The sequence below is a fragment of the Magallana gigas genome, chromosome 3 (genome assembly GCF_963853765.1).
Source record: "Magallana gigas chromosome 3, xbMagGiga1.1, whole genome shotgun sequence".
Taxonomy (NCBI): Eukaryota; Metazoa; Mollusca; class Bivalvia; order Ostreida; family Ostreidae; genus Magallana; species Magallana gigas.
The window spans coordinates 51902953-51926263 of NC_088855.1; the positions used below are offsets into that span (position 1 = coordinate 51902953).

Consider the following 23311-nt stretch of genomic DNA (forward strand, 5'->3'; position numbering starts at 1 on the left):
CAAAATGATTTCATTACATACTTTCTATGATATTATTACATGTATGAAGATTAACAAATATAAAGTTGGAACTATGTTAATCATAATTAATTGGTTTCATTTCTAGATTTATCCCATGAAGATTGTAGTCAGAGTTCTAGATATCATCACCATTATTGTTCCTCCTGCTTTACCGGCAGCCATGACAGTTGGAACAGTGTTTGCGCAGAGTCGTCTCAAGAAGAAGGGAATCTATTGCATTAGTCCCCCGAGAATAAATTTCTGTGGGCGACTAGACGTCTTCTGCTTTGATAAGGTAGGATAGATAATAAAATCTAATAAAATGTGCTATGTTTATTATTGTTGTGAAAAAAAAAAAAATAGCACCAATGGTCTTTAGCACCAATGGACTGTATTCTTTATGTTCATTCAATGTCACAGATTTTTTTGTATTTGATGTTATAAATATCAATTTGAGAGATGAAAAGCTTTGTGTGATTAAAAGTTATATTGTAGACTGGTACACTGACAGAAGATGGTTTAGACATGCTAGGGGTACTACCCATAAAGAACGCAGGGTAAGTACTAGCATATGTTTTGTTTTCTTTTGAAGAGGGATAGATAGATATGGGGAGGAGAAACTTGAAAATAATATGTCAAGAAATTTCATGCTGGAGAATTAACATGAAGTTTGGGTTATTTTTAATTATAAAAAAGTAATCAATCAACAGCAAATACATGCCTTTATTTTTATAAATGTTCACTATTTATGAAAGCTATGCATGAAAAATATTTCAAGCATTGTAGATCTTTAACATACAGTTCGTAATGTTAAATTTTGAAATGGATGATGAAAAGTTTCTGTATGTTGTGTAACCCCTGTGATCTAACATCAGTTTTGTGTCTGTTAGGTTCTGTGGGGTGGTGGACGACCCCTCCACTCTAGAGGTGGGCCCTTTTCTGACCTGTATGGCGACATGTCACTCCCTAACGGTCATTGACGGAGAGCTGTCTGGGGACCCCCTGGATCTCATCATGTTTAACTCCACCAAATGGGTACACTTCTTTACTCCACTGGAAGCAATGATGAAATGGTTTATAAATAAACAAATCTTATTATTTAAAAGATATTTTTATATCTGAGCTTATATATAATTTAAACTTAGGTGCTTTTATGTTTTATAAATTAACACTGCCTCAAAATAATTATAAATCAAAGCAGTCATGCACAATATTGTGTAACTGTATGAGTACAGATACATATTTATCAGAAAATTTCTTGTTTACCTTACTGATATTATTGGAAAGGCATGTTGTTGAACTTTTTGGCAGGTGTTAGAGGAACCAGGTAAGGACACCAGTAAGTTTGACACCATTATGCCAACAGTTGTGAGGCCCTGTACCAAGGATACCTTTACCTCATCTGAGGTGAGTCCCAGACATTACCTTTATCCAAATTAACTATATGTCACTGATTTAAAGAAACAAAAAATTGTGTCTTCCTAATGAAGATATTACATTTATGCATCCATCTTTCTTGCACAGTCAGAATACTGTCTGTATGTTGTAGAACCCGTTTGAGGTTGGCATTATCAGACAGTTTACCTTTTCCTCATCAGTGCAGCGGATGAGTGTGATCACGAGGACGCTCAGTGAGGACGGGATGCAGCTCTTCTGTAAAGGAGCACCGGAGAAGATAGCCTCCCTCTGTCAGCAAGATACAGGCGAGTCCTCAGATCCAGACAAATAGAAGGGCCTTTCTAACCTCCAAACAATAAAGGGGGGATGATCCCTTCTTCTATACAAATACATGTATTAGGGTCTTGAATTCAGCTATTACAGTTAATCTACTGTGTACAGGGTTATTATCACCCTCTCAGAGTGCATATATTTTGCACAGTAATCATAGAAAACATCCTGCACTAATTTGAAATTGCGAAAATTAAACTTCATTGTTTGATATTTCTGTATTCCCTTTTTCAGTCCCGCATGAATTCCATGACATTTTACATCGCTACACAATTCAAGGTTACAGAGTCATTGCATTGGCCCATAAAAAAATGGATCCCAAGCTGACATGGCATCAAGCTCAAAGAATATCTAGGTAAAAAAGATACAGATTGAATATGTCATTACTGTACTCTAATAAAAGTATTCCATTTTTCTTCTTGACAAGTTTATTAAAAGTTTATTGAGGAATTGTATATACAGTGTATCTGCCATTTTAGGGATAAAGTGGAATTCAACATGACATTCCTGGGGATGATTGTTCTACAAAACAAACTCAAACCCGAGACAAAACCAGCCATCCATAAACTACGGGAGGCAAGAATCAGGACTGTCATGGTAACAGGTAAGGTTCTTTGTGATCTCTAACAGAACTTCCTTTCACAACCAAAAATCAAGATAATTGCAGGTATCTTGAATATGGAAATCTGATATGGCATAGATATAAATTTTAAACATGAATTGCAGATAAATAACTGATGCTTTAACCTTTTGTGCTACACATTCAAATAGCAAGATTGTGAGAGAAAAAATTATGAAGTTTAAGTATCTTTCATCTTGAAAAACATCACCATATGGATTTGTCTATATTTTGTCAGCTATTTAAAGAAAATGTCTTTTAAGGTGACATGATCCAGACCGCTATCAGTGTAGCACGGAATTGTGGGATGATCCCAATCAAGGACCGAGTGATCATTATTGAAGCCTCTCCCCCAGACGCTCACGGTCCGGCAAAGATTAAGTGGGTCACCGCTGAGACACCGGACGAGGGGACAGATTACTACACAGACTCGGATTACTTGGAGGTCAGAGTTCATGCTTGTAACTTGCTATATAAATGTATCAGTGTGTTTAAAATGTTGAGCTTCTAGGTATGCTGTGATTTTTCTTCTAATTAAGGCCATGATTTTTTAAATGATTCACTAAAATTCACAGTTCTGTGATTTGTAGGCTAATAGATAATTATCCCTACTGATAAAAGTATGTCACATTTCTGACTTCAGTGATTATTTTTATTTTATGGATTGACTCAGCAATGATTTTTATGAAAATTGGTGTTTATACAAGAGTGTGTAATATATATTCTAAGAGTTTTAGAAACTAAGGAGCAGTTGCAAAAAGTAATCAGGTATCAGAAAGCAAACATATTAGTTTTCAACTGATAAAGTTGATGTTGTTAAAAAGAATCATAATGATTTATTTTCATTTTCCTAACTGAAAAAAAAATTGACTAAGTAAACACTTTGCATGCATACACAATAACAATGAAAGAATATGCAAATTTTCAGTATTGGCCATATTTATCAGTTATGTACTCTTTTTCATTCAAAAACAAAAGAGTGTGTGTTGCTTGATTGCAGGATGTTCACATTGACTTGGAGAATCCCCACAAGATGCACAACTTTCACTTTGCTGTCAGCGGCCAGGCCTTTGCAGTACTTACTACGCACTTTCCAGAATACATTCCAAGGGTAATATGGGGGACTTTTTCTCTAAAATAACAAGACATTAAAGAAGACCTTAATCCTTATTACTTATGATAATTGCAAATGCATTGATGATATTTCATCGTTCTGATTTCAGGTTGTGGTAAAGGGGACGGTTTTTGCCAGAATGTCTCCCGATCAGAAGCTTCAGCTGATTGAGGAGTTACAGAACATAGGGTATATACATAAACTGTACAGAGCCCATTAAAGGCACATTGTCTGATGGGTTCTGTTTATTATAATCTACTCTATAACTGAAAATGACGTACAGTAAAAACAAACAACCTCTGAATCATAATTTTCTCAATTCATTTTTATTGATTTTCTGTGCCCCACACTTGTTGGTAAGTCTGACATCACAGGATTTATTCAGATTTAGATGTGTGAAGTATTTATCTGCTTGTGTGAATCTAAGGAGATTTTTAAAGCAGTCTTTTGAATCATTGCTAGGTATAATGTTGGCATGTGTGGAGACGGTGCTAATGACTGTGAGGTGAGTATGCTGACTGACTGGCACAAAATGATTCAATTTATCAGAGTAAAATCTGTCATTTAATACTCCATTGTCTAAACATGGTACATGTAACACCTTTCACTAATTGTCCCATCAATGATCAGTGTGTTGGTTTGTTTGTATGTAGGCCTTGAAGGCAGCACATGCGGGGATTTCCCTGTCGGAAGCTGAGGCCTCTGTAGCAGCTCCCTTCACTTCCAGCATTCCAAACATCGAGTGTGTCATACGCGTCATGAGGTGAGATTTGATTGATTATAAACATTATATGTGTGTATAAGTAAAACACGGACAAAAGATGACTTATATTCTAATTCCCAAGTGCAACCAAACATAAATTATATATAACATAAACACAAACACAAAAATTATAGGATGAGCTCGCATGTGTGAGTGCAACAGACTTTTGATAATAATAAAATTATGCAATGTACATGACTCTCTTTACTTTCATACACTCATTATAAAAAGAGGAAAAATCCATGTAAAACAAAACTGACAATTTAATAAACATTATGGTTTGTGAGGTCTGGGTGGAGATAGTCTATTGCAAAGAGACATTGAACTTCTAATAATTTAAAACCCCCTGAATTCTACTTTATAAGTGTTCAAGTCATGCAAAGCACCGATTCACCCTATTCACCCGTTAACATTAATATAATAGCCAATCAATATGCAATATCGACATGCCCACTTAGTTCATAACAAATGTGTTTTCCGTAACTTTTATAAATATATAACGGAAATGCTGATTTCAGTCTGGTTTTTATTACAGGGAAGGCAGAGCGGCCCTTGTGACATCCTTTGGCTGCTTTAAGTATATGGCTCTCTATAGCTTTATTCAATATGTCTCGGTTCTGATTTTATATACAGTAAGTATCAATTTCTATTTTCAAGTGAATGTTAACCAAAACCATATCTTTTAGCAAAGTCCATTAAGTTGGTCCTCGACACACATTTATACATACTGACTGAATGTATTGAATGGTGAGGAATAGTATGTGATTTTAGTTTGACTTGTCTTGGAGTAATTGATCTGTAACATTCTGTGATTTCAGTTTGACTTGTCTTGCAGTAATTGATCTGTAACATTCTGTGGTTTCAGTCTGACTTGTCTAGGAGTACTTGATCTGTAACATTCTGTGATTTCAGTTTGACTTGTCTTGGAGTAATTGATCTGTAACATTCTGTGGTTTCAGTTTGACTTGTCTTGGAGTAATTGATCTGTAACATTCTGTGGTTTCAGTTTGACTTGTCTTGGAGTAATTGATCTGTAACATTCTGTGGTTTCAGTTTGACTTGTCTTGGAGTAATTGATCTGTAACATTCTGTGGTTTCAGTTTGACTTGTCTTGGAGTAATAGATCTATAACATTCTGTAGTTTCAGTTTGACTTGTCTTGGAGTAATTGATCTGTAACATTCTGTGGTTTCAGTTTGACTTGTCTTGGAGTAATTGATCTGTAACATTCTGTGGTTTCAGTTTGACTTGTCTTGGAGTAATTGATCTGTAACATTCTGTGATTTCAGTTTGATGCCAATTTAGCTGACATGCAGTTCTTATATGTGGATCTTGTCATCACAACCAGTGTTGCAGTACTCAGTAAGTCAGCCATTAGAAATCAATCAAATTTAAATGATTTGCCTTATATACATGTAGCCAGACCTTCTTCCTTTTTTTTTTTTGAAAATTTACTCTTTACATTTAGAATTCATCCTACTCAAACCAAATATACATTGTACCAGTATGTGTTGAGAAAACTGTAGATGAATTTGTTTTATAATTACAGTGGGGTATTCTGGTGCCTACCATAAACTGGTTCCTCAGCGACCTCCAGGGAGTCTGGTGAAGCCCAGCAACCTGCTGTCAATCATCGCCCAGATCCTGCTGGTCATCATCTTCCAGATTTCAGCCTTCTTATACCTGCATTTTCAGCCATGGTAGAGCACTTCTGTAACTTTGTATATGGAATTAGTCAAAGAGACAAGAACATGTAGTAGAATTAGTAAGGGGTACAAAATGTTGTATCAGGACCAATCAGGAAATATACTCTGATAAAAATTAGGGAGGACAAATTGAGTCTTCACTGCTATATTACATCTGTTGTAGAATCCTAATTTAATGTGAGGAATTAAGATATGTATGAAATTTTGAGAAGCGTATCTTGCAAATTTTCAAATCCCACGTTTTTTCTGACACTTTTGAGTTCAGTACTTGCATATGATCAGGTCTCTACAGTAACTGTTAGTTATCATCAAATGAAGAGATGAGGGTATAAATCAGTCCAAGTCAATTGTGTGTGTGTGATTGAGATTTGATTGATGTCTTGATATAGGTATAAACCAGGCCATGTCAATTGTGTGTGTGTGTGATTGAGATTTGATTGATGTCTTGATATAGGTATAAACCAGGCCATGTCAATTGTGTGTGTGTGTGATTGAGATTTGATTGATGTCTTGATATAGGTATAAATCAGTCCATGTCAATTGTGTGTGCATGATTGAGATTTGATTGATGTCTTGATATAGGTATAAACCAGCGCCCAAGAATCTGGATGCTGACAATACCCACTGCTGGGAAACCACTGTGATATTCCTGGTCTCCACATATCAGTATATAGCTTCTGCCTTTGTCTTTTCAAAGGGGCCGCCATTCAGGGAGCCCATCTATAAAAATGGTATACTTTTGTTGATCAATATAAACTTGAAAATATTTTACTTTATTTGCACAAGTCGTACAGCAAGATAAGAAACTATGTCTTGCTATGTATGGTTTTTTAATAGGATATCAGAATTTTTAAAGAAATATATCGGTGACCAGTCATTTTGTGTACCGGTAACAGCTGATAGCTAAATAAAGTACTTGTATGTTTAATTTCAGTGCCTTTTCTGCTGACACTGTGTTCATTGTTTGCTTTCTCCACTTACCTGCTCATGTTGCCATTCAAACCCATATTGGATTTTTTCAATGTAAGTTATTAGTTTTGCAAACTCCCCTTACTCTTTTATTTAACATGCTGTATATTTCTCAATTGTTCTTAATAAAAGATTGTAATATGGTTGGCATCTTTAGGACAATGACTTCAACATACATGTATTATTACTTCAGAGTTCAGAGTCTCTATATTTCGACTATATATTTGAGAAGATAGAAAAGTCTATGCATCAAATTGATCAATTTTATCATATTTGATGTTTCAATTATAACATTTAAGAAAGAGTTACATACATGTATACTTGTTATAATTTATATAGTGCTTTACTTCCTCCTGATATTGTTATAACGTTATTTTCATTGAGGTAGATTGTTTTAATTTGTATTTGCGATCATTGTCAACTTATTTATTTGTGCTTTCTTTTCGTTGACACAGTTGATGGAGCTACATACTAAGTCAGTTGAGTTTCGCTCAGTTCTGTTGGCATTCTCTGTGGGCTTTATATTTGCTGCTTGCCTTTTGGAGGTAAAACTTACTGAACATTTTTAAACTTTCTCTCTATAGCTAAGTTGTTGTAGGAAAACATGACAAGTGCACCATTTTATGCCCCTACCAAATAAAATGTGGAGGGCCATTATTTTACTATTTTACACTAGAAGATGAAAGCCTCTTGTACTATACCTTCATATGTTCTTAGCTGAGACTCGTGTTGACATTTAAGTGATCCTTTTCAATCAGACTTTTTCTGAAGAAAGTAAATGTTATTATTGCTGTCATTGTTGAGGTATTGTGTTTGGCATAAACAAAATAAAATCCTTTTCACTGAAACCAATGAGATAATTTCCAGACGTGAATCAAAACTCAAAGTGACTTCTGTAACGTCCAAGAGGAAATAATTAAGAAAAAAAAATAATTTTAAAGCCAGGAAATTCTAATAATCATATGAATAGTTGAAAGTCTCTCAGATTGGAGGGAGGAACTTTCAAATAGATAATTAACATTGGTTGTTTCCATCTTATTTTCAGTATTTAATTATGGATGTGAAGTGCACCAAAAAATGTCTCAATTCCTGTTCTCACTGCTGTGGTAATGGAGACGAAAAGAAAGACCACTACAGAAAAATTCAAAATGAAATACAGCTCAGTAATTGGCCACCAATTGGTCAGGTGACTTATGCTTCATTGAATGAGCCTCATGTTGAAATAGAAGAGGAGCTAATGAGGTCACAAGGTGCAATTCTAGTTAATTGATGAAGTGATATTTTAAGAATAGAATGATATTGATATTTCTAGCCTAACTCTTTTAGCAATACAGTGTAATAGGTTTCCTATTTTGGTGCTGTGTGAACTACTTGTACTGTGAAATACTCTGTCAATTGTCCATTTTTATATTGTGAAATACGTGACAGCATAATGTTGAGAACGTAATTTGTTATTTATTTGTTTGTTTTTTTTGTTTTATATAATGTTGAAGTTTTGTGTCTGCAACAGACAGAAGAGGGATATTTAAATGAAAGTTGTACTAATGAGGGAATGTTTTAACAATCTAAGTGGTGCCTAAATTAACCGGTCCTCTTGTAACCGTTTCTTGGCATTAATTTAAATTTTATACTTGTATCAATATGGTATATTTTATAACTTCTGGGAAGTTGTTGTTTAGCTTCCAATGAGATATATATCTCAATTTGTATATATCGGTTATCAAGATGTGATAAAATTACAGTAATGAAGATTGAATCATAATTATGTATTAGATTATTAGACACAATGCATATTAGAATACATGTATTAGACACAGTCTGATAAATGCTTTAGAGATAACTGGACAGAATGAAACTGTCTTCCACTCCAGGTAATAGTTGTTGGTTTCTGAAGACAGTTGGGAATCCAATGGACAGTAGTGATAGACTGTAAATTATGAACAAGAATTTTACAAAATGTGGAGATGTTTAAGATACTGAATATTTATACTTTATTTTTATATATTATTGTGCATGTATTTTTGTAGGTTTTTGTTTCATTCAAAGTTAATACTCCACAATGAAAAATATGAATAAAGTAAAAATGGCTTTGCTATGTGAACAAATTTAAGACATTCCATTTCTACAGATAATACGAGTATCCAGTGCTTTTTGTAACATTGCTTCACATAATTCACTAACAAATATATGTATACTCAATTGTATGTTCTACATTTTATTTACTTTTTTGGTTACCTTGTTTTTAATTGGAGCTTGGTATTTACATAATTGTATCCAAAATTTGTCAACAAAGATGTGAATTGCATGCCATTGTGTTTGACCAAAATTGATGATTCTAATTTATGAACAATGATTTTAAATGATAAGAGACAGCTATAGAGGAAGCTTGTGTTGTACACATGTATTATGTTGTGTGATGGTCACACAGATCTGTTGTAACATGTATTTGTTATGTACAGTATAGAACTATTGGGAGAATAAATCATTGCATTCAATGGAAAAAATAGAATGAGTGACTTAGTGTTTAAATATTTTGACACAGATGAATTTCATTAAGTTGTCCCAGACAATCTTAGCTTTGAATGGACCTGGAGATGTACATGTTGTATGGATTACTATAATCACATGTGCATACAAGAACGCTGTTGAGGTTATGCATGTGTATGTGTAAAAGGAGCTAAAGTATGTGTGCAAGAGTCTGTAGCAATGTTGCAACTCATGGCCTGTCTAGCAAACCCTTATTTAAGGAGGTCGGATCCCAAATTAAAGTCTAACTTTTCACAAATTTAGTTTCATATTCTTTATATACATGTATTAGTTTATTGTAAATTTTGAGACAATGTTTATATATTAGATTTTGAATGGCAATGTTTCATATAACATGATAACCTCTTTTTTCTCAATTGCTAAAAAACAAATAAAACAATTCAATATTTGAATGACAATATTAATATAGTGAGCTTTGGCAATACTGTCGGCATGTTTTTGATGATGGTCTTTTGTACAGCTTAGTGATTACATTTATTTTTTATGAAATACAATAAGCTGAGCACATTGTTTCTCCATAGTACATGTATATCTGGTATTTTCTATATACCGGTAAATAGTGATAGAGATTCAGTTTTATCAAAGGTGTTAAGCTAAAAATCATCAAATGAAGGCAATTAATGAATTCAAGACAAGTTTTTGGTACATTAATTTTATTGTACAAAAATTATATGCCTTAAAATCTGATTAAAGATCACTCATATGTTAAAAAAAAAATTGAGTACATGTATAAAAGTAAAGACAGATATAACAACAAACAGTTCAAAAGTTCCAGTGAATACAATACAATTCAATGAATGAGACCATGGAGTTGTAATTAATTCTTTTACTAAATTTAAAAAAATATATATATGTAAAGAATAACAAGAAGAGTAGCTCATACTCTAGACAGTCTATTTCATGCATATATACAAGGGATTCAACCATAATAGTAGTTATTTTGTCCCCCTTTTTCTCTAGTATCTACTTAATTCTGGTAACGTAGGTCCTTCATACACGAGTTATTTCCCTTGTCTTTATATATATATATATATATATATATATATATATATATATATATATATATATATATATATATATATATATATATATATATATATATATATATATATATATGTATATATATATAGACAGATGGGACTTCCGGAAGTCTACTAGCACACATAGCACCGACATCTAGCCGGGTTAGGGATTTCTATTTTATCCGCTGTGTACAGCGTTCCTTCTACATGTGGCCAGGATTGTCTATTCCGTACTTGCCCTCGCGCTGTGGTGGCGACAGGGCGTATTTGTCACTGCCGTCATTGGGCCCCCAGCTATCGTTGGGTCTTGTAATAGTTCTCAGCCGCTAAATAAAGGAAAAAATAAAATTAAAATATAGAGTATAAGGATGTCATATAAATAGTGAATTATCAATTTGAAAGCAGCTTTGCTACATTGTGGCATTTTATTAATTCATACATTGTACATTTCTAACGAGAATCGTCTTTTTGATTCAATATTAACAGTACATTTACCAATTTATGGATGAAGGTAATATTCTCTTTTGAGAAGGGAAAAGGCAAATTTTTTTTCCAAATATCTTCTCAAACCATCATATTTTGGATAAAGTCTATGCATGTCCACTTCTCAAAAGAAAAGCTGAATGTATGAACAATCTTGATATCAACCAAATGCATTTTGGAAAGTTGATCCTTAAATCAGAATATGAACATATTTTTTTGTTACCTCCAAAGGCGGCCCCTCCGCTGTGATGAATTTGTAGATAAAGAAGATGGGGATGGGACACATGACGAAACAGGTGAGGATCCAGCCAATCGTCTGGGCGTACTCCGGGTATTCCACATCGTCACTGATCTTTAGGGGCGTGTACTGAACCATGCGGTAGACGAACAGCAGCTGAAATCGTACACAGGAGAAATAGAAAATACCCAACACAACTCAGCACCATAGCCAGGAAAAAGGCTAAAATTGTTCAGAAGATTGTATGGTGTACTAAATAAAAATTGATGCGTTTCAATTTGAAAGAATGATATACATGTAATGACCTATATAAAATACGTACTGAAATTAGAATGGGAGCACAAACGACCCAACAGAACAGCCAGTAATATTTAGGTCTGGGAGGGTACCCTAACATGTACTCTACATCCCGCATAAAGCGAGGGGCACCTGTCGGAAGAAAACAAACGTATGTCTTGGAGAAGTGAACGAAACAGTAGCAAGAAACTGGATTTATTTCAAACTACATATCAGTAGACTGAAACTAATCACACTGTTATAGAAGGACCGTGTAGAAGTAAGTATCGTACCATATACCCACATGACGGCCACACACTCGCACGCGGCCACAAAAAGCACGGAGAAATCGGCGCCAAAATGGTCCATGATGGTCACAACGTAGTCGCCGGCCTGAAACAGTACAACAGTTCTTGGGTTGATTGTAATTTTTACAGATATGTAATTCATATTTTTTGCTGCTAAGTTATCGCCAGTGTAGATTTACTGAGCCGCTAACCCTTTTTCTTTAGGAAAATTTAAATAAAAAGAAAACAACCAGCGAAAATTACAACGCGAATAAAATGCATACTGCGTGTACTTACAAACAATATAGGTATAACTATGCTTGCAAACATTTCATGTTTACTATTAAAAAAATATCTTTCTCACATGATTATTCATAAAAATACTTTTATATTTTTCTTGATAAATGATTTAATGCAGTATCATTTTATTACATACCGGTGTTACACAGGGCAGAGCCAGGAAGAAGCAGATAATCCCCATCCCCACACACATGTAACTCTTGTATTTACGGGTAGAAGGGAATTCGTCCTGAATACAGGTCAAGAACGTCTCGAGCAGTGCGAACTGAAAGGTTGAAATTTATTATAAGACAGTTTTCAAAACATAGTTCTTTAATATCTTAATTTCATTATAAATGTTAATTTTGTAATATTGTCGTAGAAGTATGTTTAACTGACGGGAATTTTTTTTTTACCTCACTGTCCAAACCTAATGTAAACAACATAAAGAAGAACAGAACGGCCCAGAGCTGGGACACAGGGAGTTGTGATAAGGCTTCTGGATACGCCACGAAAGCAAGTCCATACCCTGAAAAAGGATTTATCGGTGAGCAATGTTACTGCCATTTCAAAGTTCTTTTCCGATGATGACCATAAGCATACAGGTAACATTGCGTCTGTGGAGAATCTTACCTGATTTGGCGACATCCTGGACTTCCACTCCTATATTTTTGGCCATTCCTCCAAACGTTGTGAAGATGACGAAACCAGCTATCAAACTTGTCACTACGTCCATCACAGCTATCAACATGGCGTCCCTACAAAACAACATTTTTACTAGAACGTAATCAATATGAAATGGCTTAATGCGCTTTCGCAAATTTTGCAAAGATCTTTGCAGATTTTGAATTTTAAAATTGTGTGTATCCTGTCTTGTGGAGTTTTCAGTAGAATTCAATTACCCATAGACGTTGTTCTTGAATTTATTGTAGCTGCCAAACATGATGATTCCTCCAAAGGACACACTGAGCGAGAAAAACATTTGACCAGCGGCCGCTACCCACACCTACGGAGAAACACGCACCTGCTAAATACCTTACAATGGTTCTTTAAAATTAAGGTAATATAGAATCTGTTAGATATCTTTATTGTGAGTATGAAATTTTGTTTTACTTTTAGATCCAAAAGTTTGCTCCACTCTGGTACAATGAAATATATAACTCCGTCGATGGCACCATCTAGCGTGGCCCCACGAACCAACAGGATAAGCAATATAACGTAAGGGAATGTTGCTGTGAAATATACGACCTGGCAAGGACGAAAAAGAAGAAAAACTTACAAGTTTTTTCCTTTCTATGAAGACAAGGCTCTCAAATAGTTATTCGAAACAAAGTTTGAGGATTACCTTTCCGGATGATTTGACACCTTTGATAAGGCAACACACGACAATGATCCACGAGAGCAGAAGACACAGAGCCAGACGCCACAAGGGAGGGCCCATCTTGTCTGCAGCTAAAGTTTCTGTCTTTTCTATGACGTCTTTTCTGGAATCACATACATAATACAAATATAATTATGTTGTATATAGACTTATTGCAATGTACAACAGTTATAGAATAATTACTAAACAATTTTCTACACTATGACATACACATGAAAGGTAGATGCTGATCTTAAAAGGTTTTAAAATTCATTGTGTGTGAAGGTCTTGTCCGGAGTATAATCAGAGGAACGAACCTTTTGTTCCAAAATCCGTTTATTACCAAACAATACTCACTCAAAGAACAGTTGTGCCACAGCTACTGGCTTATCTCCCTTCCACGTGGTGTTGGTACAGTTGAAGTCAAACTGAGAGAAGTAGCTGGACTGATGAAAGGTGGAGTTCTCAAAACAGCGGCAGGGCTGGCTCTGGTTGGTATACAACAACTCGTTCTCAGTCATGTTGTATGAACAGTAAGGAATGTTCTTGGTTGTCTGCTGCACGCATCCTAAACTGTACCATTCCTAGGTATAGATAAAAGCAATAGTCTAGAGCACTGATGCAATCATAAATACATGTATTTCACGACAAAATTATGGTGTTTTAGTAAACTTTAATTGTTGGTTATTATTTAAGTCCGCATGAATATGATGGTAATGTATTCAAAGAACGTAATGAATTCGTTTTTAAAGACACATACTTTTATTACATGTATTGAGATTCAATACGTAAAGTAATGTTGACTACATATACATGTAGTAAATTAGTTAACAAGTAGTGAGATTGATTACATGTATTGAGTTGATCATATGTAATAAAGTGATTCGCTTACGGGTTTACATTCCGTCCAAGGCAATGTGGCTTGCATGGAGGAGAAGAAATAGAACAGTGTGTACGCCATGATCACGTTATAGTAGATGGCGACCACCAGAGAAATCAACATCATCGAGATACCAATTCCTGAAACACAGACATCATTGATTGTACGTACTTTTTGTTGATGGAAAAATGAGAACATTAAAATCAAAATCGAAATATTTACAGTAACTTCTATGCATTGTCCGCAACGATAATCATTATATGCTATGCAATGAGGCATCCTGGCCTTACCTTTAGCACTAGGGTTCATGTTCCAGACAGAGGTGGGGCCTTTGCCGGAGAACTGTCCCATGACCAGCTCCATGAAGTACATAGGTTTACCGATCAGGAACTGTAGGATCAGGTAGGCAATCACAAAAGCAGCTACAATGTACAACATCCAAAACGTTACAGATACAATATACAACACCACAGAACGTTACAGATACAGTGTACAACACTACAGAACATTACAGATACAGTGTACAACACCACAGAACATTACAGTTACAGTGTACAACACCACAGAACGTTACAGATACAGTGTACAACACCACAGAACGTTACAGATACAGTGTACAACACCATAGAACATTACAGATACAGTGTACAACACCACGGAACGTTACAGATACAGTGTACAATACCACGGAACGTTACAGATACAGTGTACAACACCACAGAACATTACAGATACAGTGTACAACACTACAGAACGTTACAGATACAGTGTACAACACCACAGAACGTTACAGTGTACAACACCACAGAACGTTACAGATACAGTGTACAACACCACAGAACGTTACAGATACAATATACAACACCGCAGACCGTTACAGATACAGTGTACAACACCACAGAACATTACAGATACAGTATACAACACCATAGAACATTACAGATACAGTGTACAACACCACAGAACGTTACAGATACAGTGTACAACACCACAGAACGTTACAGATACAGTGTACAACACCATAGAACATTACAGATACAGTGTACAACCCTATAGAACGTTTCAGATACAGTGTACAACACCACGGAACGTTACAGTTACAGTGTACAACCCTATAGAACGTTTCAGATACAATGTACAACACCACGGAACGTTACAGTTACAGTGTACAACACCACAGAACGTTACAGATACAGTGTACAACAACACGGAACGTTACAGATACAGTGTACAACACCACAGAACGTTACAGATACAATGTACAACACCACAGAACGTTACAGTTACAGTGTACAACACCACAAAACGTTACAGTTACAATGTACAACACCACGGAACGTTACAGATGCAATGTACAACACCACGGAACGTTACAGATACAATGTACAACACCACGGAACGTTACAGATACAGTGTACAACACCACAGAACGTAACAGTTACAGTGTACAACACCACAGAACGTTACAGTTACATTGTACAACACTTTAGAACGTTTCAGATACAATGTACAACACCACGGAACGTTACAAATACAATGTACAACACCACGGAACGTTACAGATACAATGTACAACACCACAGAACGTTACAGATGCAATGTACAACACCACAGAACGTTACAGATACAATGTACAACACCACAGAACGTTACAGATTCAGTGTTCAAAACCATAGAACGTTTAAGATGCAGTGCAAAACATTTTATCGGACACAGTAAGTGCATGATCTGTAAATATAATGAATTCCTCATGATTTCAAGTACCATCGTAATGGTCCAGAGTAACCTATGAATGAGTAGGGTATACATTTGTTGCTTGCCGTTAGTAAGCATAATACCTATGTGAACTGGTTATGTGTTAACTGCGTCAATTAATACAAAGACTTCTATAGAATTTGATATGCAGGTAGTGATAACATCTTAGTTTTGGTAGAGTTTGGAGCCATTTTGTACTATATAAATGATATATTGCTATCAGGTTGGCACTGGAGTTGGAGCAAGTTCCGTATATTTGAGCTTTTTAGATATTTAAAATTTCATACATTTTTTCATCGTGTACAACAAGTATACTGTTGTAAATATCTAAGTAAATATCTAATTCAATTATATTCTTAAAATATTCGTTGAAGTAAGTAATTCTCATCAGCTTTTTCCTGTGAGGGTGGGGGAGGGGTAGAGGTGTTTGTAAAAGAGAAAAGAGGGAGTGGTCTGTACCCCCCCTGGATGCCCTCTTGAGTTAGGTTATTTTGATTTGTAAAGTAACCCAGTAACCCGTCTGTCATCGCTCCTTTGTAATCAGCACAATCTATACTGGCATCTTTTTTTACCTATTACATATCCCGCATAAATGACAATGCATGAATGGATTTTCCCATCTACGAAATTTTTTAAACAGTTTCATTGGAATTGAAACTGAATGCTATGACCGCCTTTGGGTCAGTTTAATGTCAAACTAGTATATAGACTTTTAGGACTCGCTCAAGCGTAAAACACGGTGCTATATATTTCATTATGCATGCAGCGTACCATGTTGTTCTATCTCAAAGGTTTAACGTCTAATAGCGAAATTAGTATTGCATGACTTCAGAGGAACTCGAAAACAAGAAGGCATCATTCGTTGCTGTTGTTTTTGGCTTAGATTTTGCTCATTCACAACTTATGTTACCGTGGTATTTAGAGTAATCGTCATTTAAATAGAGCCTTACCCCCGCCGTTCTCGTAGGCTAGGTAGGGAAACCTCCAGACGTTACCCAGGCCCACGGACAGACCCACACACGACAGGATGAACTCCCACTTGGAGCCCCACTGACCGCGGTCCTCCTGTTCATCCATCTCCAGCGTGTCTCTGCTGCCATTGGCGCTCACTACTCCCTTACAATACAAAAGACGGATAATACAATCAACACAGAATTAGACAACTTTTAATACATGAATAAAAAAGATTTGTTTGCAATTTGATGACCCTAGTACAAATCTTAATTCTTGGGTTTTGGAGAGGGGAGGACACGTGGACATTTTGATATTTGGTAAACCAACAGAAATTACTGTTTAGTTATTAATATTCTGGTTACCATTTTACAAATATATATTTTTATGCACAGTAGTGTTTCTGACGCCAACTTTTTACAAACTCAAAGTGTATATATCAATGTACACTAGAGATATTGAGACTCAGTGATGATAATGGCATAAAGAATGCAAGCTTACCACACTGTAAGTTCAAACACTAACAACTACTGTGGGTTTTTTTCAAACATTGAATGAATCAAATTCTATTGTATATTTAAATTGAGATATGTATCCAGTAAAAAGCTGATATATAGTTTCAGTTTCGATGCCCGCTAGTATGGAACGCCAAATTAACATATATTCAAATATTTGTACCTATCTTCAAATAATTGTACCCATCTTCAATTCAATTGTACCTATCTTCAATTCAATTGTACCTATCTTCAAATTGAATTAGAGATAGGTACAATTCAATTATACCTATCTTTAATTCATTTGAAGATAGGTACAATTGATTTGAAGATAGGTACAAATGCAATGAATTGAAGATAGGTACAATTGAATTAAAGATAGGTACAATTGAATTGAACCTATCTTCAATTACTAAAATATTGGCAATAATGAATACTTTCTATATAGTACTGCATCAGATGAAGGTGCATCCATTTTGCTGACTGTCGTTGTTTTGTATTCATACGCGACGCTTCATTTACATTATTTACATTTTTGATCAATGACACTTCAAAGTTTTTGATTTGAAAATGTTTTATTAAATGATAAAAAATGAAGATAATAATTTTTCTGTTGATCGACGTATCAAAGAAAAAATTGACCGAAAAACTTTTTCATCAATGCGATACGTCGAACAATAGAAAAATTATTATCTTCATTTCTTAAATTAATTGTTTTATGTAGAACGTTTAGACCAAAATACAGTCAGAATGCATGATTTTAATATTTCTTATCTTTATTTTCAAAAATTTCTATAGGCACTTGATACCCCATCTAATAGAGGGGTTGTTGGTGCTTCCATCGTTTCCCTCCATGTTGAAATGTCTTCAAGGGAGCGTTCATTATTTTCAACAATACACAAAACGAATTGAACCTAGGTATAATTGAATTGTACCTATCTTCAAATCCTTTGTAGATATGTCTGAATTGAACCTATCTTCAAATCAATTGTACCTATCTTTAATTGAATTGTAGATAGGTATAATTCATTTGTACCTAGGTATAATTCATTTGTACCTAGGTATAACTATTTAGAGATAGGTATAATTATTTACACCTATCTTCAATTCAATTGTACCTATCTGTAATTCAATTGTACCTATCTTCAAATGATTTGAAGATAGGTACAATTAATTGAAGATAGGTATAATTATTTGAAGATAGGTACAAATATTTGAATATATGTTAATTTGGCGTTCCATACGCTAGACGTTATTCAAGGTATAGATGGAGAAGTAACATTACGCCGTGTGTGTGATAGGGTAGCTATCTGGAACGTTTTTAAATCCTTGCACCTTTAACTAAAGGTTATGTGGTATGGTCTAGTATATACCAGTTAATGTTGAATATTCTGTACGCCCACCCCTGGGGTAAGAGTATTTCCGATACTAGTACCCGGAATGTGTTCATGTAATACGCACCCCTTGCTAGGTTCTTTTGTCGCCACACCCTATAAACTGGGGACATTACACAATGACATCAAATTGTAAATTCGTAAGTAAATGATAGTTACTGTAAGTTAATTCCATGTGGTGTGAAACAAACAACAAAAGGGGTGTCGTGAATAGTGTGTGAACAATGCACAAGGCCTGGTTGCACAGCAAGAGATGCATGTATTTCAACTTTTCAGCTCTTCTATATATTCAATGACTGGTTTGAGAACATACAGCGTTAAAACACTACTGTTATTTTCGAGATAAAATTAGAAAGAAAAATCGTTCGCTGAATTTTACATCTTGATTACCATTCATTAAATAACCTTTTTCTCAGTTTATTTTTTTCAATGACAATTAAACACAATATTTACAAGACTCTTATGTACATATTTCACAGTGATGATATTACCATTTCTGACCCAACATATCAAATAACGAAAATAGAGATTTAAACCTTTTTCTCTGGTTTCGTAGAAAGGAAGAAAAGATGTCTGCTTTTTTAAGTATTAAGTTAACTTTTTGAAGTAGCTGGCTATTTATTTTCGGACATGGACGAACTAGTCCTGATTGATAGCATCTCTGTCAGCTGATTGAACAGAGGAGCGGGGCCATAGACTACTGGCTACATGTTATGGTAATCAACGGTTTCTGTCTCTAATCGGCAAAACTACTACCCATATTTGTTCACAATTTTTCTTTAAAATCCAAACTACTTATAAAACATCGAATGTTTAAAGAAGGTCCAAACTGAGTAAAGTTAAATATTTGATTAAAAAGAATTAATGAAACTTGTTGAAAAACCATAAGAAATTTGGAATCCATGAGTCATAAAGAGTTTTTTTTGTATTTATATAAGAAAAAAAGACTAAACATCTGTACCTTTTCTTTTGACATACTGTTTTATAGGTTAAGTCCTTATCCAAAATATATAAATCTATTTCCTCTGTTTGTCATCACACGGCTTCGGTAGAAGAGCACGCTTGGATGGTGTGGACCCGATGCTTTATTGCTCATTGCCCTAGGCTCGGGTTCTATTATGACCTTACAGAAATGCATGACCTTTGACCTCATTTTGTTCAGTAAACCGTGGATTCTTATTGACATTCATCGACACATGAATGAAAAACTAACAAGAAGGCCTTTAAACTCTTATAGTAAGAAAGAGAAAACCCCTAAAACAAGTGCAAAGTTTATTAGATGAAAAAAAAACATTTTTCGAAATAATAAAACTCCATTTTTATTCTCTAAACATACAAAAGAATCATCTTATTAAATAGAAAGTAGAAATCTCTTGACAGTTTTCATGTTAACATCTCTATCGCGGAGGCTCCTGTGTTATTGTTGAGGCTGTAATTCTAAGTGAGGAGGGGGGTGGAGGCGTTACACAGGAATGTGACCTCCTTACCCTGTCTAATGTACCATGTAAAGGCAGGGACGCAGAGAGAATTGCTGTTTGATTCAGCACTCTGACCATTTACTTGGCGATTAATAGGGGTGTTTGGCAATAAACCGACGAACCTTTTTGAAATCCTGTTTTAACGAGATTTTCTGGGGACATAAAAGATGGGGAATCTTCGCTGTGGATCGAATTACGGTCGGGATAGTAAATTCCAATGGGGGCCGTCGTAAAAGCATGGTTTGTGGACCTGGGAGAACGGTGATTTTGAATACTAATTGAAATTCACCTGTATAGGACACACATGTAGCCATTTATTCTGACGCAGAGCTGGATCTGATTCAGTTAGCTCAAATTCTTACTTTAGTTGACATCGACGCTTTTTACACCAAGAGAAAAAACACAATGTCCTTTCTACAGTCAACAAGAGGGCGTGCTGGACCTTGGTATATTTATGTTTTATAGCTTAATATGAAATGTTGAACAGGATATGTTTGTCAGATGAAAAATGATAGTATTTACGACAGAGCTGGCTTACTCATACCTTAGTGTACTTACCTGTATTATTGTTTATCTTCTCATTTTAATTGAAGCATGATCAACATGACTTTCCTATCAAAGCTAAATCATTAAAACCACTCTGGTAAAAAGGATAGGGACTTTCATATAAAGTTATAGATAAGAACAACGTCATTATCCTCTCCGCACACTCAAGCCATGACAAACAAACAACAACAAAAACAATGATGACAACAACAACACCAACAACAAATACTCTATACCTCATTGGTATTCTATGAATCAAAAGTCTTGTCTGGAAAAGGTGTGTATGGTAGAACTAGAACAGGTGCGAAATGTGTGCAATTGTTCCTAATTCTTCTGAACCGTATAAACAAACTGGTAATATATATGGAACTGGTGATATATTTATACGTATAAACGGCTTTATGCTATAAAAATTTTCTTTCTTTTAGCCCCCCCCCCCCAAAAAAAATTGTCTTTCGACGAGAAAAAGAGAGAGGTATTAATCAATTGGATGGTGAAAATTTACAGATCATAGAATATCATATACACATCCGCCTAGAATGTAACAGATGATATACATGACGGATCATTTTATCAAATTGGTTTGTTTTAAAGAATTTGAACTCGTGGAAGTAAAAATGATAAATATTCCAGTTTGACAAGTTATTTCATGCTCCAATAACATTCATCTTAATCAAGCCATTACGATTTTTAACATAAGCTTTTGATATTGCCCTCGAGGCCGTGCCATATTCTCACGGTTCCAATTTCAACACGCCTTATTCTATTGAGTTAATAAATAAAATCAGTTTAACGACCGTGGGACGGACGGGTGGTTCAGCCGTAGGTCTGATATTGATGTCAATACCCTAACACAACAGTAGAACTACAGTAAAATGTGACAGTAATGAAATGGTTAAAAGACTAAACTTGAAAACTAATCGGCCAGAGTTTGAATTACAGCATGATACAATGTACAAGATTATACAATACTGTGGAATCATTAGATTTCGTGGTGGCTCAATTTTCGTGGAATTCGCGGGTACATCTCATCCACGAATTAACATCCTCCACGAATTAATAAATTAGGGTAATAAAGTTATATTTCCTTTGTAGGTTTAAGAGAATACCCGAAATTATGTCCCCACGAACCTGTAAAATTTAAGTAATCCACGAAAATTGGCCCACATGAAATTTAATGATTCCACAGTAGTAATAAAAATTATTACTATTGTAATAGTAATATTTTTTGAGCCATACTAATTTTTTTCTTCTTCTTATTTTCTAGTTGAAAAGTAGTGAAAAGAAAGGATAAAAAGGACGTGTTCGACAAATGTTATATTGTTAATTGTAGTAATTGTGGTAATTAAAGACGAGAGGGCTTGTCTTGGCATTGGTGGATGATTCAAATGTCTTGGTGACAAAACCAGGTACAGAGTATCTGATACAAGGCAATTAAACATTCAAAATACACACATCCGCTTTGACGAAAAAGAGTCACACAAGCTAAAATTGATGACACACTGTTTTCGACCTTTATGAATTCGATTAAGGGCATTATATAATTCCCACAGGACCAAAAACAATGAAACTAGGCATTAATTTTTAACTTTCAACTACGTAGGGATGTGTTTCAAATCCTTGACCATATCTGAGTCTTAAAATTTTAAAAAGTGAATGACAACTGCATGGTAGAGTTGAGTCAAACTTTCATGTATTTTACCAGCGATTCAGATTTGACAAACGTTATCCGTATGCTATAAAGCTATTATAAACCGACATATATATACATTGTAACTAAAAAACAGTATCAAATCATACTGGGTTTTCTCATTGCATAAGATGACAAGAGTAGAATACAAAATAGTTGTAGTGAAATCAAGAATTCATTATGCAAATGTGTCTTAATTATTTAACATGCTATAACAAAATGTCTGCTAAACAAATCTTACCTGTGTCTCTTGAACAGGAGGCCTCTTTCTGTCCCACAAATCGTAATTTCCGACAGTCATTTTAATGAAAATTCTAGTACTCGGAAATAAAATACGTTCACGTTAAAACAACTGAAATTTCAATGCGTCTGCAAAACTCTTTATAACTTTATAAAGTTCGACGATGAGACAACACTCAGGTGTTACCAAAAAGGTGTGTGCTGCGTCATTCGCCGGTCTCTCCTGGGGGAATGTTGTGCTGAGGCGCCCCAGGGCGCGTGAAAAAACAAACTTTTCATTTACTGTCATAAAATCGGTTGTGGGGGTTGAGGGCTCACACTAACGACCGGGAAATTGTCTCTGCACCAGAGGGTGTTCATTAGAATGTGCAATTTACACGTTAGTCTGAATTTCTTGATACCCTGTCGGAGTTGGGTTTTTTTTCTTCTTCATTATGTCACTTAAAACATTTTCTTTTTTTCCTCGTATGACACAGACACATACTGTGACGTA

General features: G+C 35.0%; 2 protein-coding genes across 5 annotated transcripts in view; one reads left to right on the forward strand and one right to left on the reverse strand.

Annotated features, from left to right (window-relative positions):
• LOC105340024 (polyamine-transporting ATPase 13A3) overlaps positions 1-9402 on the forward strand; it is a 23939-nt gene extending 14537 nt beyond the window's left edge. For all 3 annotated transcript variants that reach the window (XM_066080269.1, XM_066080270.1, XM_066080271.1), the window contains exons 13-31: positions 107-295; positions 496-557; positions 891-1035; positions 1312-1407; positions 1550-1703; positions 1963-2083; positions 2208-2332; positions 2611-2792; positions 3348-3458; positions 3571-3650; positions 3924-3966; positions 4115-4224; positions 4760-4856; positions 5513-5585; positions 5773-5923; positions 6512-6660; positions 6864-6952; positions 7354-7443; positions 7944-9402. In XM_066080269.1, coding sequence (XP_065936341.1) covers positions 107-295; positions 496-557; positions 891-1035; positions 1312-1407; positions 1550-1703; positions 1963-2083; positions 2208-2332; positions 2611-2792; positions 3348-3458; positions 3571-3650; positions 3924-3966; positions 4115-4224; positions 4760-4856; positions 5513-5585; positions 5773-5923; positions 6512-6660; positions 6864-6952; positions 7354-7443; positions 7944-8168 — 2292 coding nt within the window. In that variant the 3' untranslated portion in view covers positions 8169-9402. The remainder of the gene's footprint in view (positions 1-106; positions 296-495; positions 558-890; positions 1036-1311; positions 1408-1549; positions 1704-1962; positions 2084-2207; positions 2333-2610; positions 2793-3347; positions 3459-3570; positions 3651-3923; positions 3967-4114; positions 4225-4759; positions 4857-5512; positions 5586-5772; positions 5924-6511; positions 6661-6863; positions 6953-7353; positions 7444-7943) is intronic.
• Positions 9403-10079: 677 nt separating this feature from the next.
• Positions 10080-23042, reverse strand: LOC105340027 (sodium- and chloride-dependent neutral and basic amino acid transporter B(0+)). 2 transcript variants are annotated; one of them, XM_011445855.4, is made up of 15 exons: positions 22820-23042; positions 16976-17141; positions 14561-14692; positions 14283-14410; positions 13748-13974; positions 13376-13514; positions 13144-13278; positions 12933-13036; positions 12664-12788; positions 12447-12559; positions 12188-12316; positions 11758-11857; positions 11511-11617; positions 11174-11344; positions 10080-10793 (listed from the first exon to the last, which is right to left on the reverse strand). In XM_011445855.4, the coding sequence occupies exons 1-15, from the start codon at positions 22877-22879 to the stop codon at positions 10671-10673; spliced, it is 1959 nt and encodes a 652-aa protein (XP_011444157.3). In that variant the 5' UTR covers positions 22880-23042; the 3' UTR covers positions 10080-10670. The 2 variants fall into 2 exon arrangements, with proteins under 2 accessions (XP_011444157.3, XP_011444158.3); XM_011445856.4 differs by lacking the exon at positions 22820-23042 and adding an exon at positions 19826-19985.
• Between the last annotated feature and the right edge of the window lie 269 nt (positions 23043-23311).